This window comes from Labeo rohita, chromosome 13, assembly GCF_022985175.1.
Source record: "Labeo rohita strain BAU-BD-2019 chromosome 13, IGBB_LRoh.1.0, whole genome shotgun sequence".
Taxonomy (NCBI): Eukaryota; Metazoa; Chordata; class Actinopteri; order Cypriniformes; family Cyprinidae; genus Labeo; species Labeo rohita.
The window spans coordinates 26,075,844-26,091,169 of record NC_066881.1 but is presented as its reverse complement, the minus strand read 5'-3'; the positions used below and the strand labels follow the sequence as shown (position 1 = coordinate 26,091,169).

The following is a 15,326-nucleotide window of genomic DNA, read 5'->3' as shown; positions in this document are numbered from 1 at the left end:
TATGAAGAAATGCAGAAGTCATACCTGTTAAATAAGCCACCAAATGGAGTAATCTGAATGGATAATCTTTCTCCCTCTAATGCATGGTCCTTTCTGACTCTGAATCCCTCTGGGTTTTTGGTAATTTTGGGATCTTGTTTATGCAGCTTTTCTTCCCGTCTTAAATGGCTCATTATAATATAAATAGGGGGTAGAAGCTTTATCTCACTAACTGGAGAGGTGAAAGGGGTTGAGAGAGATAGAAAGAGCTTTTTGAGTGGATTGTTCTGGTTCTGTTACCTTAACGCTTGAGGGACTAAGAGCATCATCAGTGACTGGGTCAACCAGCAAACCTGTGCTGCTTTATGAAAGACCGATATGCATTGAATATCACATAAATCGAATATCACATTGTGCATCGTTTCTATCTGCTCTCTGGTGTTCCCATAATTGTAAGTATTTTCTTTATTATACCTTTTTTGATATTTTATATACAGTGAAATCTGAATTTTACTAAAGTAAAACTTGTAAACACATGGTAAAATATCTGATATTTGTCATAGTGTACAAAATGGAAGAGCCTGGAAAATTATAGTTGTTGTTTTTATGCCTGGATATAATAATTTACAAGTATTTGAATACAACTGATAATCATGTTTACAATTTCCTTATTATTCTTTTTGATAGTCTTGTTTTACAAGTAGACATGTCTACGTACAATTGTCCTGATAACTTAGTCTTTTTATATATATGTATATATATATATATATATATATATATATATTATTTTGTATCATTACTTAAAAAGAAATTAAGCAATTTTAAAATTAAAACATTAGTACTTTAAAAAAGTGATTTTGTTGTCACAAGGTTGAGCAAAAGGTCAAAAAAGACTTTTCAATATTCAAGAATTTTCAGAAAATGTAACATTTTAGGATTTGACAAGGTTAGTTCAGGTAGTTAGAAAAACCTTTTTTTTTTTGCTAGGGACACAATGAAATATGATTTTATTTTGACCACAGGAAAAACTTCTAATTTCGGATGATTTGTCTGTTTCTCTATACTCACTTTGCGTCTGCTCTCAATGACTGCTTGTATAATTTGGGGAAACAGACAAATTTAGTTACCTTTGCTGATCTTGTTTATGGTGCTTCGATTCAGAAAAAAACTCTTGTACCAAGATGTACTTTTGAAATTAAATGGATAAAATGGAAAAAAGTTATTGTGCAGTACATAGATGTACTCATTATTACTATAGCCTAATTGATGAGTAATGTCGCTTTTTGCTAAACAGGAGGTTCACTCACAGCTGTGTACCCAGAAGGCCATTCTGCAGCGTATTTCAGAAAGCCTGAAGATGATGTACTCTGACAAAAACACATCAATTCCAGAAGAGATAGAGGGACTGTTACAGGAAGTCTCACAGTCATTACAGGAAGTGGAGGAACAGGTTTGATGCATTCTTTAAATGATTCCCAGTGCTGTTTCAGCACCCAGATTTTACATTCATCACCATATACCTTTTTGAGTTGCCTTAAAGTTTTTTTTTAATTCAATACTGACATCTGGCAAATGTTTGTGAGCGCTGGCAAGCGCACCAGAATATAAAATTGCTTCGCACACACACACACCTTGTAAACATCACACTCACTGCTGTTTCATCTCATCTTTAATGAGTTAGGAGAGGAGAACATCTCACTCTAGAACAGGTAGATCCCTGCATCAAAGACACATACTCAACACACACACTCATTCACAGGTGTAAGAGGTGTTGCATCATCCATATACACACTCAAACACACACACACATGTCAGTAGTTAGGTAAGCCCTGTGGGTTTGTTAATTAAGGTCTGGAGCTCTTACAGTTCTTGTTACTAGAGTTTTGTCTCATAGACACTCAACATGTCCGTGTGTTTTATGCTTGTTAAAAGTGATAATTCTATTAATTTTCATTGCGATTTGTCTGTTTTTATGTCCATTTCACTTGCTCACTCACAGGTGAAGACAGCTGTGGAGAAAAGTGGCCCACTTCACAGGCTGGGTGCTAAAATCTCAGAGATTAAAGCAGGTCTGGGATCAGTTCAAAGCTGGTTAGACCAGAAGAGCCTGAACTTCACTGAAGCTGAGAGCACACAGAAGGTCATTATAAAAGTTTTATAAAAGTACAGTATATTCATAATTGTGCCAGTATAACAGGTTACAGCATAGGAGACGTAACGCTGCAAGTCGGTGCAGGGCCTGTTTTTGTGTGTTGCATGCTGAGATCATCAGCATTTATGAAGATGCTCAAATCTTTTTGCAGTTTATGATGAAATACTGTACAGATAAATTAAGTTAAAGGGCACCTATAATGCCCCTCTTTACAAGATGTAATATTAATCTTATGGCTCTCCTCGATGTTCCTGTGAAGTTTCAAATCCAAATACAATACAGATAGTTTATTATAACGTGTTAAAAACTGTCATATTTGGGGCAGGTCTAAAAAGTGCTGTTTTAGGGGTGCGTTCCCTTACATGAAAATAAGCACAGAACTTCCCGCCCAACTCCAGAAGGGGGCAGAGCCTAGACGTCTCTGTTTTGCATATGCAATAAACAGAGAGGAGAAGCAACATGAGAGAGCGTTCCATTTTACTGTACTTAAATGGAACAAATACACATTTCGGTAACACTTTAGAATACAGATCCGTCATTAATGAATAACTACACAGGAACAAATGACTAATGCACTATTAACATTCTAGTAACTACTATTAACTAACAAGAAACTCCTCTTTTTTTATTCCGATTGAGGTGTTTATATATGATCATGAAACAGAGGAAGGGTGTTTCTGACAGGACACTGCTTTCCACACAGCCGATTGCATGCAGACAAAATGACTGATATAGTAATACTGTAACGAGGAGTCAGCGTGATTGGGATCCATGTGCAACTTTATTTAAATACGCACCTGTCAGTCAATTATGGTAGGAGGGGCTACCGAAATATGATGTCATTTTACAGACAGGCTCCAAAGTCTTGTTTTTTTGCCTGGTTTAATTTTATGAAAATGTAAAAAAATGAAAAGACTGGATGTTAGTAAGGTAGTTGTTAGGTTTGGATATTGGGTAGGATTAGGAATGTAGAATATGGCCATGCAGAATATGTGCTTTATAAGTACTATAAACAGCCAATATGTTAATAACAGGCATGCTAATAAGCAACTAGTTAATAGTGGGAATTGGTCCCTATACAAAAGTGTTACCAAATACTCAGTATGGTAATCCATAAATCACTTTATTTTTTAATATATAGAGTCGCAGTTCTGTTATGTACTGTAGCAGAAATATTGTCAGTCTGAAAGCTCAAAATGTTTTTTTTTTTTTGCTTACAGCCTGTAGGTGCAAGTTCTGTGATACTGTTTTGAATTAGTTTTTAAACTACTGAAGTCTAGACACAGATTTGAAAAGCTATGCAAGATTTATTGTGTTTTACTTGTTTCTTCGCAGCGAGTGTGGGATGAGTTGGACGGTTTACACACTCAAATGGCAGCAGTCGAGGTGGAGCTACAGGATGTGAGTGAAATGCATCCAGACGAGACCCGCCTGCTATTAGACAACCTGGCCAACACTCAGCAGACCCACACACGCCTCACCAAACAGGCCGAACAGAGGACCACCTTCCTCAGCAAGGTCACTTGCTCAGACTCCCACGATACTTTGTTGCACTCGAATAAAAATTAAAAGAATAGTTCACCTAAAACTGAGCAAAGTCGAATGAAAGGTTATTAATAAGAATTAAGCCTTCAACTGTGTGTTATCTAAACTCTTGTCTCTGTGTAGGTCCGTGGGTGGCTGCAGGAGCATAAGGAGATGGTGAAGGGGTCACAGAGCTGGATCGCAGAGGCTCAGTCTTGGCTTACGACACCCTGCACATACACCACTGCCAGATGCCTGGACAGTCATGTGAATGCACTTCAGGTACAATTCTCATAAACATCATTATCATAGCTGACTGCTGAAGAAACCTGCACCATCCCACTGTAGGGTGTGAACTTGGTATTCAGTTACTGGCCCAGATCTTCATGTGTGTTAGACTAAAAGTGCTTTATCATTTTCATGCCTAATAAAAATCTACATGTATATGTGTGTGTGTTTTAGATGGTTCTGGATGATTCTGCTCAAATGAGACGGACTCTGCAGGGTTTCGGAAGTGTGCTGACAGAGATGGGAAGTGTGTTTGATGTCAGTCCATTAGAGGAACAGCTCTCAAATGCCGATCGACGTGTGGCAGACATGCAGCACAACCTGCTGGGACCCCTTTCACAGCTGGAACATGCAGCAGCAGTGAGCACACTGGCGTTTAATAAGATAAATGTGGATGCGTTTATATAAAGCTTATAATAATTAATTGTCAGATTTAACTCACGTTTACTGATCATTTTGACTGAAACTATAGTTCGGTGTATAAAAATGCAGCGCTGTATTATCTACAGTATAACTGTGAATTTAATCTGTTTGTATGTGCGTTTTTAAGGAAGTGGATGCTATTGAGTCAGAGGTGAAGGTCATGGAGAAAGATGTGGTCAAAATCAAATCTACTCTGACTACTAAAGAAGACATCAGTCAGGATTGTCTGAAGGTTAAAAGAATATTGCCTTGTATTTAAACATTTGAACAAGACCAAAATGCAGTTACTATCAAGCACCTGATTGCTATGGGTTTAATATGTGTTTGCAGGCAACAGAAGACAGGATTGACTTAATGAAAAGAACAGTTGCTGAAATTCAGAACTGTAAAGATGGTCTTTGTCTTCCTGACGAAGCTGAAAACACACTTCTGGTGTTCAAGAAAGCAGAACTACTACAGCAACAACTGCTGGAACTTGAGCAGGTATGCATATACTGTATGCACACACAAGCATGCAAACACGGTTCACGCAATGCTCATTATATTTGTCTCCTCTCAGCTGGCACAAGAATACTCGATAGAGGTACAGGAGACATCTGTCACGCCCCTTACTTCCCCACTCCTCAGTGTCCCACCTACAATCACTGAGGAAGAGACACAGGTTAGCAAAAAATTATGTTAGAATTGAATGATCCACAGGCAGTGATTATATATTGATTGTAATATATGTGTGCAGGAGAGTGGTCATATTCAGATTGTGCACGTAGAGGAGGACGCCTTGAAAAAGTCAGGAGCAACACTGATGACGGTGGCGCAATCCACACCAGAGCAGAGACTCACCTGGATCTCTGATAGAAGCAGCAACACCCTCACAGAAGAACAGGTATGAGAATTTTGAAAAAGGTGTGTATACATAAGGTACAGCATAAAGTCATGGCTAAAGGGCTTTGTTGGCCAAAGCATGCATAGTTCACTATTGCTTTCATAAAGCAGTTACTTCAAAACAAAATATATAGATACAAAATAAAACAACAAAAATAGACTGGACGTAATCATTTTATAATGCTTATATTTAAGCATCTTTTACACGTGGTAAGAAACTCTAATACTGAAAATAATAATTTTCTTGTAGTTATTTCCAGTGTTATTTTTTGTAGTTTTTGTTTTTTTTTAAGTAAAAAAAGTTACAATGTACAATAATCTACTTTCTCTATAAAATACAGTAAAACAGTAATATTATGAAATATTATTTTAATTATAATAACCTTGTTTTAATGTATTTAAACATGAATTAATAAAAAGTAATGATCTTCATGCTGATTTGGTGCTCAAGAAACATTTCCTATTATTAATATTGAAAATGGTTGTGCTGCTTAATATTTTTGGAAACATGACACTTATAAAATAAAATAAAAAACAGAACAGAATTTGTTTAAAACAACAGGATTTGTTTTTGTAAATTTTTATATTGTCGCTATTGTCACATTTTGTCAATTCCAACCCTTTGAACAGTAGTGTGACTGATTATAATTCAGATAAAATGTAGCTTATGTATACTTTCAGAGCGGACAAACCTAGTAAAAACAAAAAAAAAATCTGTTAACATATTTACTGACATATAGCTCAAGACACACTGATATAAAACTTATAATTAAACTTTGAGTACTACCTGTGCACAATGCAGGTTTTTTTAATATTAAGCCTAAAATGTGTTTTAATGTCACTTTTGATAAGGATTGTATGATTTTTGTATAATATCAGTCTTTAAATGCAATATTTTTAAAGTGTACCTGAAGTACACTTTCAATAATTCCACTTTAGCACAATCAAATACACAATATTTTAGTGTACTTATTATTTCACAAGGGAAAATTTGTCTCCATAATGGTTCATATTTTCAAACAAGTACTAAAATACAGATCTTTAGAATTTCTGATTCAGCCATATCCAAGAGCTGAAGTTTAAAGCTGGCTTTACACACTTGATGTTATTAACCTAGAAAAAGTTTTAACAAGGGGGTTAGCATAATTCCTGGATTAGTTTTTCCATGTTACCCTGCTCATACTTTACTCTTAGGAATCCTGGGTAGTCAGCTCTGTTATTTCACTCTGTACAACTGTTAGCCCCTTTTTAACAGCATAGTTGTGAGGTTAATAACATCAAGTGCAGCACATGTCTGCTGTCTGTCTATTTCTTCTCCTGCACTCCAGTTGATGCTGTGTGTGTCTCTGTGGTTGCACGGCTGTGTTTGTGCTGGCTGCTGTGCATGTGTGTGTCTCTGATGTGATGGGATAGCAGGAGTCCAAGAAAGAGGAGGAGCTCTATGAGGAATCAGAAGGTGAGGAGGAAGATGAAAACGCTTCTGATGAAGACAATGAAGATTATGAAGACTGCATTAAAAATGAGGATGAGGAGGCAAGAGGAAGGTCACCCACCTCTCTGAATTTTGAGGCTTCCGCCAGCGTGACTATGGAGGTAATGCAGAGAGATCAGAGACTTCAGCCCTGGACAACTCCTGATGTTTCTTCAGTCATGTTCTTTCATCCTGTTCTGTTCTGTTCTACATTCATCATCACCCTCCTCATCTTCACCCAGTGCTTGTTTTTTTCACTTCCAGATTCTTCTTTATCATATCTCACTTTTGTTTTTTAACCTTTAGTTTAATGTAAAGATTACATTGATTTTACTTTTCTAAGCAGTGCAGTTTGATTAGTTGATGATATGCATGTTATTCCTCATCCTCTAGGGGGCAGTATGACTCCATTATTTCACTGAGTCTGCATTTACTGTTTTTCAGATACTCCCTGTACTCTAGAATTCCAAGTGCTGTAATTGCCATTTGCAAATGTGGCACATGATGAATAATTTTAAACATTATGCAAATCTAATTTATATCTGTCTAAACAGAGATTGAGTTACAGTTAATACAGTTTATCTGTATTATTAAAAAAATGCAACAATTTTTTGATCTGTGCTATGAGGTTCTCATAGGCACAATATAGAGAACTCTTATCCATGGACAAATCACTATAATGCACAACATGTGCTTTATAATTTTTTATTTTTTTGCAAATTCTTCAGATTATCTGTATTTGGATAAGCAATAATGAATGTTTTTTGTGCAGGATGCTGTTTCTGAAGACGTAGTTTCGTCGACTGAACAGATTTTGGAGCAAGCAGAATCATCAGACTCAAAGGTAACACTAGACTTCTACCGTGATGGCTGATCTTAAATTGATCACATTAATGTGTATGTGTAATATGTTCAGGTGCAAAATCATTGCTGTCTTGCAAGCTCTGAAAGAAAAAAAACCCAAATCATATATGTGACCCTGGACCACAAAACCAGTCATACGGGTCATTATTTTGTAACTGAGATTTATACATTATCTGAAAGCTGAATAAAAATTGAATCTAAGGGTGCAAAAAATCTAAATACTGAGAAAATCGCCTTTAAAGTTGTCCAAATGAAGTTTTTAGCAATGCATATTACTAATCAAAAATAAAGTTTTAATATATTTACGGTAGGAAATGTACAAATTATCTTCATGGAACATGATCTTTACATAATACCCTAATGATTTTTGGCATAAAAGAAAAATTGATCATTTTGACCCATACAATGTATTTTTGGCTATTGCTACAAATATACCCATGCTATTTAAGACTGGTTTTGTGGTCCATGGTAACATACTTAAAGTGTGTTTGTGTGTGTGTTTTTTTACTTTTTGTGGTCTTTTGGAATTGTAGTCAGATATCATATCAGAAAATGTAAAGAGTAACCTCTTATTTTCCCTGTGTTTGCAGGTAGAAGCAGATACATCTGTGGCCTCGGGAACAGGTGTGTCCGAAGCTTTATCTGAAGCGGATGCCACAGTGGAAAGCCAGTCTCTCCCTGCAGACATGGTAACCAATACCTCCTCTGTTACAGAGATCTCCACGGCCCCTTCCGGAGGCCAGCAGAGGTGTTTGGTCTCCTAGTTGTAGTTTTCTCCCTACAGAACCTCCATGTCTTAACTCCCACCTCTACAATCCCTAGATTTAGATGTTTCTAGAACTAGAACTCTCTTCCCAGTGCATTTACATGGCAGATGTGTAAAAAATAAAGACTTCTGAAGAAAGAATCTCTTCAGATTTGGGTTCAGAAGAACAAAACAAGGGTAAAATCAAGCTAAATAGTTTTTTAATGAATCAAACAAATCAATGTGTGAAAGGGCTTAAAGCGACTTCCTGGGGAGTTTCAAATGTCTATGTTATTTTGTAGATCAAGAGAAAGAACATTCTAATACCAAAGAGCATTATGAACTTTTGTCTGTTTTCATAAAATCAGTGTTTACATGTTACACCGTGTCTAAACTGGATGTGTGCAGTGTTGCACAATAAAGCTGGATCCCGTTATAATCAACTACAATATAAAGATGCTTTCACACTTACAGTTGCTCAACTGAATTTTGCCAGAAAAGCTACTCTGCCAGCTAGCAAACAAACCAACCCTAGATAACTGCTTTCTAAACGGATGTTTTATTCCTCTATTTATAATATTGAAGTACAGTGTTATGGAAAAATGGCTGAATAGACACTGCCAGCATGCAATGTTACAAGTCTCCACCCAAACAGAAGTCACTGCCAAACCAAGAGGCTTGCTATTGGTCGGTCCTACAAATTATCACAGTTTACCAAATAACGTTGGGTTCAGATTTGGTGAACTTTGACAATAAGGAAATGTGTTTTTGCCACTAAATGTCCATCAAGCAAAATTCGTCACTGCACCAATTTTAGTAGAAATTTCACTCACAAAATTTCTCAGAGCAGCAATAAATATGACCACACCAAAACTTCAAAAAGACTATTTTTTTATATGCTGCACAATTACTTCCACCAGTTTCCATCAGATATGAAATTATTTTTTTTACAAATATCATTATTCACTACCACCTACTTTTCATGACCTTTTTATTATAACTGTTTTCCACATTTAAGTGTAATTGCGTTAAATCTCTTGATATATGTTAAGCAGGAAAATCAGTGTATTTTTCCATTGCATGGTATCTTCTCCTTGACTTTTAGCTACTAAATACAATACTATGATAACAAAAAGATCCTAAAATCTTTTATATGGCATGTATTTTTTTTGTTTTTTGTATAGCAGTGTTTTTTCAAGCTAAGATTGTTATTTTGAAAGGACTGTCAAACAGATTTTGTTTCGTGGAGTGAAACAAATGTAACATGAACATTAAAAATCAGCTAATCGATGGCTGCTCTCTCTGCACAGTTATGTTTGAGTGCATGTGTATTATGATTAATTTATTGTTTCTCATGAACGATTGTTGTTTACATGACACATTCTCTAAAAGCAAGACTTTTTTAGAAGAATAGCAGGATATGGTTTGTTATTTATGTTTAGTATTTTGTCTTTTTGTGCCATGTAAACGCACTGACTCTTATACACACCTGTGCATGTTCTCCTGGTCTCTCCTTCTGATACCTTCCTGTGTGATCACCGTCATGCTCCTTTCAAGTCTGAAAACAAATAAATTCCAACAAAAAAAATTCACACTTGCTCGTCTCTCTCTTTCTCTGTCTGTGTCAGGACCAGGGTGCATGGAGGGGGGAACAGACGCCACACACCAATGACACACTTAAACTGACACACATCACACTCATAGACAACACAAAGAAACTTTCAGAGTCACAATCCCCACCCACAGTAATGCAAGACTCACCTAATGTCATGACCTCTGAGAAAGAGCTGAGTAATTACTTAGAACAAATTGTGGAAGTTTCAGAAATACATTCCACACTCAGTCAACAGGCTTGCTTAGAGAAAAGCCCCTTTGCGCCTCAGAGCCTGAGCTCCACAAATACACCATCAGCCAAACCACCAGAGCAACATTTACACATTTCATCAAATGCAGAAGACCATAGGTTAGACAGCAGAAGCACACATGACACACACACATCATTTACAGTCAAGCCTTGCCTGGAGAAGACAGAGCCAGTGGCTGCAAGTGCATCTTTGGTAAGCACAGATGCTGATAGTGAATCTCACCCCACTGACTTACACTTTACACGTCAACTCACTCACCCACTGACTTCAAACTGCAGTACATCTGAGTGTGTGTTGCATTTTATCTGCACATTTCTCTTTGCTCACCCAAAAGGAGAAATACTTCTTTGTCTTACACTAGAATAGCCTATGCAGTGCTATTCTTGCAGTCTGAGATTTCAAAGATTGAATTCAGTAACAGGAATTTACCTTTGCACCTAAGAGATTCCATAAAAATAATCCTTCATTAATCATTAATCATTGGTTATTAATAATTAACAGCTCGATATGCACTATTATTAATATTATTAATATTGAGTTTTATTACTGTTATTGTCTGTGAGTGTTGGAGTAACACATTACAAGTAACGTGAATTATGTAATCAGATTACTTTTTTAAGTGACTAGTAAAGTAATGCATTACTTTTAAATTTACAGTAAAATATCAGCTACTTTTTCAAATGATAGTTGCCAGCGTGGAGTAACCCATTACCATTAATGTGAGTTATGTAATCAGATTACTTTTTTTTAAGTAACTTGCAAAGTAATGTATTACTTTTAATGTTATGTAATCAGATTACTTTTTTCAAGTAACTAGTAAAGAAACGCATTACTTTTACATTTATAACGAATATCAGAGTTACTTTTTCAAATAAATTAAATAAAGGAAAGGGCCCTTACAGTTGCCAGTGTTGGGGGTAATGCATTACAAGTAATCTGAGTCATGTAATCAGATTACTTTTTACTTAACTAGTGAAGTAACGTATTACTTTTAAATTTACGATGCAATATTAGTTACTTTTTCAAATGAATTAAATAAATGAAAGGGCCCTTACAGTTGGAGTAACGCATCACAAGTAATGTGATTAATGTAATCAGATTACTTTTTTCAAGTAACTAATAAAGTAATGCATTACTTTTAAATTTACAATGAAAAATAAGTTACTTTTATAAATGAAGTAAATGAAAGAGCCCTTACAGTTGCCAGCGTTGGAGTAATGCATTACAAGTAAGATGAGTTATGTAATCAGATTACTTTTTAAGTAACTAGTAAAGTAACGCATTACTTTCAAATTTACAATGAAATATCAGGGTTTTTTTTTTTTTTAAATTAATTAAAAAAAATGAAAGGGCCCTTACAGTTGCCAGTGTTGGAGTAGCACATCACAAGTAATGTGATTAATGTAATCAGATTACTTTTTTCAAGTAACTAGTAAAGTAACGCATTACTTTTAAATTTATAAAGAAATATCAGAGTTACTTTTTCAAATAAATTAAATAAAGGAAAGGGCCCTTACAGTTTCCAGTGTTGGGGGTAACACATTACAAGTAATTAGAGTTATGTAATCAGATTACTTTTTAAGTAACTAGTAAAGTAACGCATTACTTTCAAATTTACAATGAAATATCAGGGTTTTTTTTTTTTAAATGAATTTAAAAAAATGAAAGGGCCCTTACAGTTGCCAGTGTTGGAGTAGCGCATCACAAGTAATGTGATTAATGTAATCAGATTACTTTTTTCAAGTAACTAGTAAAGTAACGCATTACTTTTAAATTTACAATGAAATATTAGTTACTTTTATAAATAAATTAAATACATTAAATAAATGAAAGAGCCCTTTACAGTTGCCAGTGTTGGAGTAACGCATTACAAGTAACATGAGTTATGTAATCGGATTACTTTTTTTCAAGCAACAAGTAAAGTAGTGCATTACTTTCAAATTTACAACAAAATGTCAGAGTTACTTTTTCAAATAAATTAAATAAATGAAAGGGCCCTTACAGTTGCCAGTGTAGGGGGTAACACATTACAAGTAATCCGAGCTATGTAATCAGATTACTTTAAGTAACTAGTAAAGCAGCTACTTTTTACTAGTAAAGAGTTACTTTTTCAAATAAATGAAAGGGCCCTTACAGATGCCAAAAATATAACTTTTAGGCTTTTTGTTATTAAAAACAAATAAGCAAGCCCAGCTCAGTTGACAAAAAGTAACACAAAAGTAACATAATCTATAAGTAACACAGTTAGTTAATTTTTCATGTAGTAACTCAGTATTGTAATGCATTACTTTTAAAAGTAACTTTTCCCAACACAGTTGTCTGTTAAACTCTAAAGAGTTTAGTTCATTTATGATCATCTCTCTTATTACACTCTCACCTCCTGACCTTTACAGTACAGCAGGCTGTTTTTTGCTGCTGTGCCTTTAAAAAATCTATGTAAATGCCCTCTTTGCATATGAAATGAGCTGAAGTTCAAACTAAACATCATTATCATTAGTCCTTCTGGTGTTTCCAGTAGAAATCCTACTTCCTCATTAGCTTACCCTTTTTGAAAACAGAATAAACGTAAATATGGGCAGCCCAGTGTTGAAATATGTCTGTCTTACGTCAAAATATTAGTCATTTTGCATTTTCGTTTAAATAAAAAGTCACCGTGGACTGGGAAAGAAGTTTGGATTTCTGAAAATATGGTTTCATAGTACAAAAAAAGATCAAGAGTTTGATAAAGTATGACACTGAAGGGAACACATTCCCAATATTCAGACTTAAGGTCCACCATAGGTTAGGGTGGTTGATTCTTAAATTGTTATATTAGATCCTGTCTAATCTGTGTGGCTATATTTCTGATATATGAAAGGAAAAATTGAAATCTATGAATTGCAGTAATACCAGTGAGTTCTGTGACATCTGAGAGGAACAAAAGCAGGGTTTTCTCTAAAACTAGAAAGAAAGTGTAATGGAATAAAATAAAGGATAATAAATAATCTACGCTATTTGAGTCAGCGCAAGGCAAAGTATAGTTCCTCCTTTAAGTGTGTGTGAGAGTGTTCCTAGTCATACCATCTGCCCTCGAAAGTGACGACATTCCAGGAAATAGTTGTAGCCGCAGGTGGGTGGAGTAAACCAGGGACAGACAGAGAGAGAGAGAGAGAGAAGCTACATGACAAATGACTGGTATGAAAGCTGAGACAGTTTATTGAGAGAGAGACTGCACCAGAGGGCAGAGAAACAAAGGGTTAAACCGGTGTGAGACAGAAACTAAGAGAGAAAGAAAGCAGACTGTGTAAGAGTGTGAAAGTTTGTTTGTCTCTGGGTCAAAGGACACACCCAGTGTGTGTTGTTTGTGTGTGAGTTTGTGCTGCTGTGTACTCACTGTTTCTGCTGCAGTCAGCCAGAGCAGGTGTGCTCTCTCTCTCACTCTTTCTCTCTGTCTCTGTCTCTCTCTCTCAGTACACCTGTCTTTGCCTTTACCTGTCTTCTTCTATTATCCTTTCCCTGCCTTGTGATTTTCTTTTCTCTTCTTATGTACATCTGGCTCTGAGCTGCTGTTGTGTATGATTGCCCAGGCCACAGGTGAAGCCGGGGACTCAGGTGGATGCTTGTCTGGTGACAGGCTGCTCCATGCCTGCCGTGAGAGGGCCGAGCAGCTGGAGGTGTGTCTGGAAAGAGCACAGGTCAGCCTGGAGGGGTCAAGACAGCAGGCACAGGACATAGCCATGCAGCACTGCATTGAACAACACCTTCTCAACTGCCAGGTGATCACTCACACACAAACACACACATATACACACCTGCATTTCAAAGTTCGAGGAAATGTTTTAATATCTGATTTATCTCTGCACTTTATTTATGTATTGAAACCATTTGAATGAAAAAAGTTAACTGAAATAAAATACTAAAGAATCAGCCAAGGCACTTTTCTTTTGTTTAAATTCATGTACTAAAATGACTAAAACTGAAAATTAACTAAAAACTATATTGACATTAAAAAACGACAAAATGCACACATATACCCTCTGCCTACTGTTGTTGCTGATGCTAACTCAGCAGGGCAGGAAGTGCTCAGAGCTGAGATCTGTCATACATTGAAACTGGTTATATATTTGGCTCTGTTCAAAATAAAGTTACCATTAAACCTGCCATGAATATTACAGACCAATCTGACACTATCTTGCTATCTTCTTCTAACGTTTCAGTATGTAAGAGGTCACTAACTAAAAGTTTAAAAGAGTTCGTCATCACTTTCTGTAGAAATCAGTTCTTTCCTATATAATCAAGTCTTTCTCTTTTTGTCTATGTCTTGCTCTTTTATTGTCTGTCTCTTTCTGCAGTATTTTACAACTGTGAACTCTTTTACTGTTTAGAGATCAAAGTGTTTGCTGATGACAGTAGTCACAAGTCAGAAGTTCAGATCTCATGATATACATTTAAACATAATGATTTTATGATTGACAGACTGTCCAAATTTATTTTAACTATTATAACTTCAGTTACACTGAAAACATATTATTTGTTTAGAATAATATGTGCGGTGTGCAAAAATACTGATTGGCTGAAACACAATCGGGAGCAGATTAGATTAGATTAGATTGGTTTCAATGACTGTAAAAACAAAATAGTTATTTTATTTTATTGTTTTATTTGATTATGCATAACTGCTTTTGCTTATAATGCTAAATCAATGCTGTTAAATCCTAGTGCTAAATCACTACACTTAAATGCTTATATTTGTGTGCTTATAAGCATTGGAAATACAAATGTACAGTGGGCAGTACACCACGGCTCAATGAACTAAATAATATGAGTCTGTTATTTACTTTTTGGGTGGAGTGAAGACATATCTATGCCTGCTTTTTTCCTTCCTTTCTCTCTTTCATCCTATTTTATTCTCTTTTATACACAAAAACATTATACACAACATGCGTTAGCATGTCTGTAAACCCACACAGCGTTGTATTTCAGATGCATGAGCGTGTCAATGCGTCATGAATTACAACTTCTCTTTTCTTAAGGAAACTGTCTACGGATGCATTTTTAGATATTGTGTGCTAACTTTCATTTAGAAATAAAGCTGGCATTGAATATGTTTTCTAGCCGTTCCTTGTAAGTTTTGAGTTTAAATGAAATTAGTTC

General features: G+C 35.7%; 1 protein-coding gene across 1 annotated transcript in view; it reads left to right on the top strand.

The window, feature by feature from the left end:
* Positions 1 to 15,326, top strand: part of syne2b (spectrin repeat containing, nuclear envelope 2b) — a 110,687-nt gene that overhangs the window by 50,391 nt on the left and 44,970 nt on the right. Inside the window, exons 67-80 of the mRNA XM_051126532.1 lie at positions 1,274 to 1,429; positions 1,979 to 2,119; positions 3,467 to 3,649; positions 3,800 to 3,937; positions 4,118 to 4,303; positions 4,494 to 4,598; positions 4,697 to 4,849; positions 4,926 to 5,027; positions 5,103 to 5,249; positions 6,662 to 6,841; positions 7,492 to 7,563; positions 8,174 to 8,272; positions 9,957 to 10,385; positions 13,760 to 13,948. Coding sequence (XP_050982489.1) covers positions 1,274 to 1,429; positions 1,979 to 2,119; positions 3,467 to 3,649; positions 3,800 to 3,937; positions 4,118 to 4,303; positions 4,494 to 4,598; positions 4,697 to 4,849; positions 4,926 to 5,027; positions 5,103 to 5,249; positions 6,662 to 6,841; positions 7,492 to 7,563; positions 8,174 to 8,272; positions 9,957 to 10,385; positions 13,760 to 13,948 — 2,280 coding nt within the window. The remainder of the gene's footprint in view (positions 1 to 1,273; positions 1,430 to 1,978; positions 2,120 to 3,466; positions 3,650 to 3,799; positions 3,938 to 4,117; positions 4,304 to 4,493; positions 4,599 to 4,696; positions 4,850 to 4,925; positions 5,028 to 5,102; positions 5,250 to 6,661; positions 6,842 to 7,491; positions 7,564 to 8,173; positions 8,273 to 9,956; positions 10,386 to 13,759; positions 13,949 to 15,326) is intronic.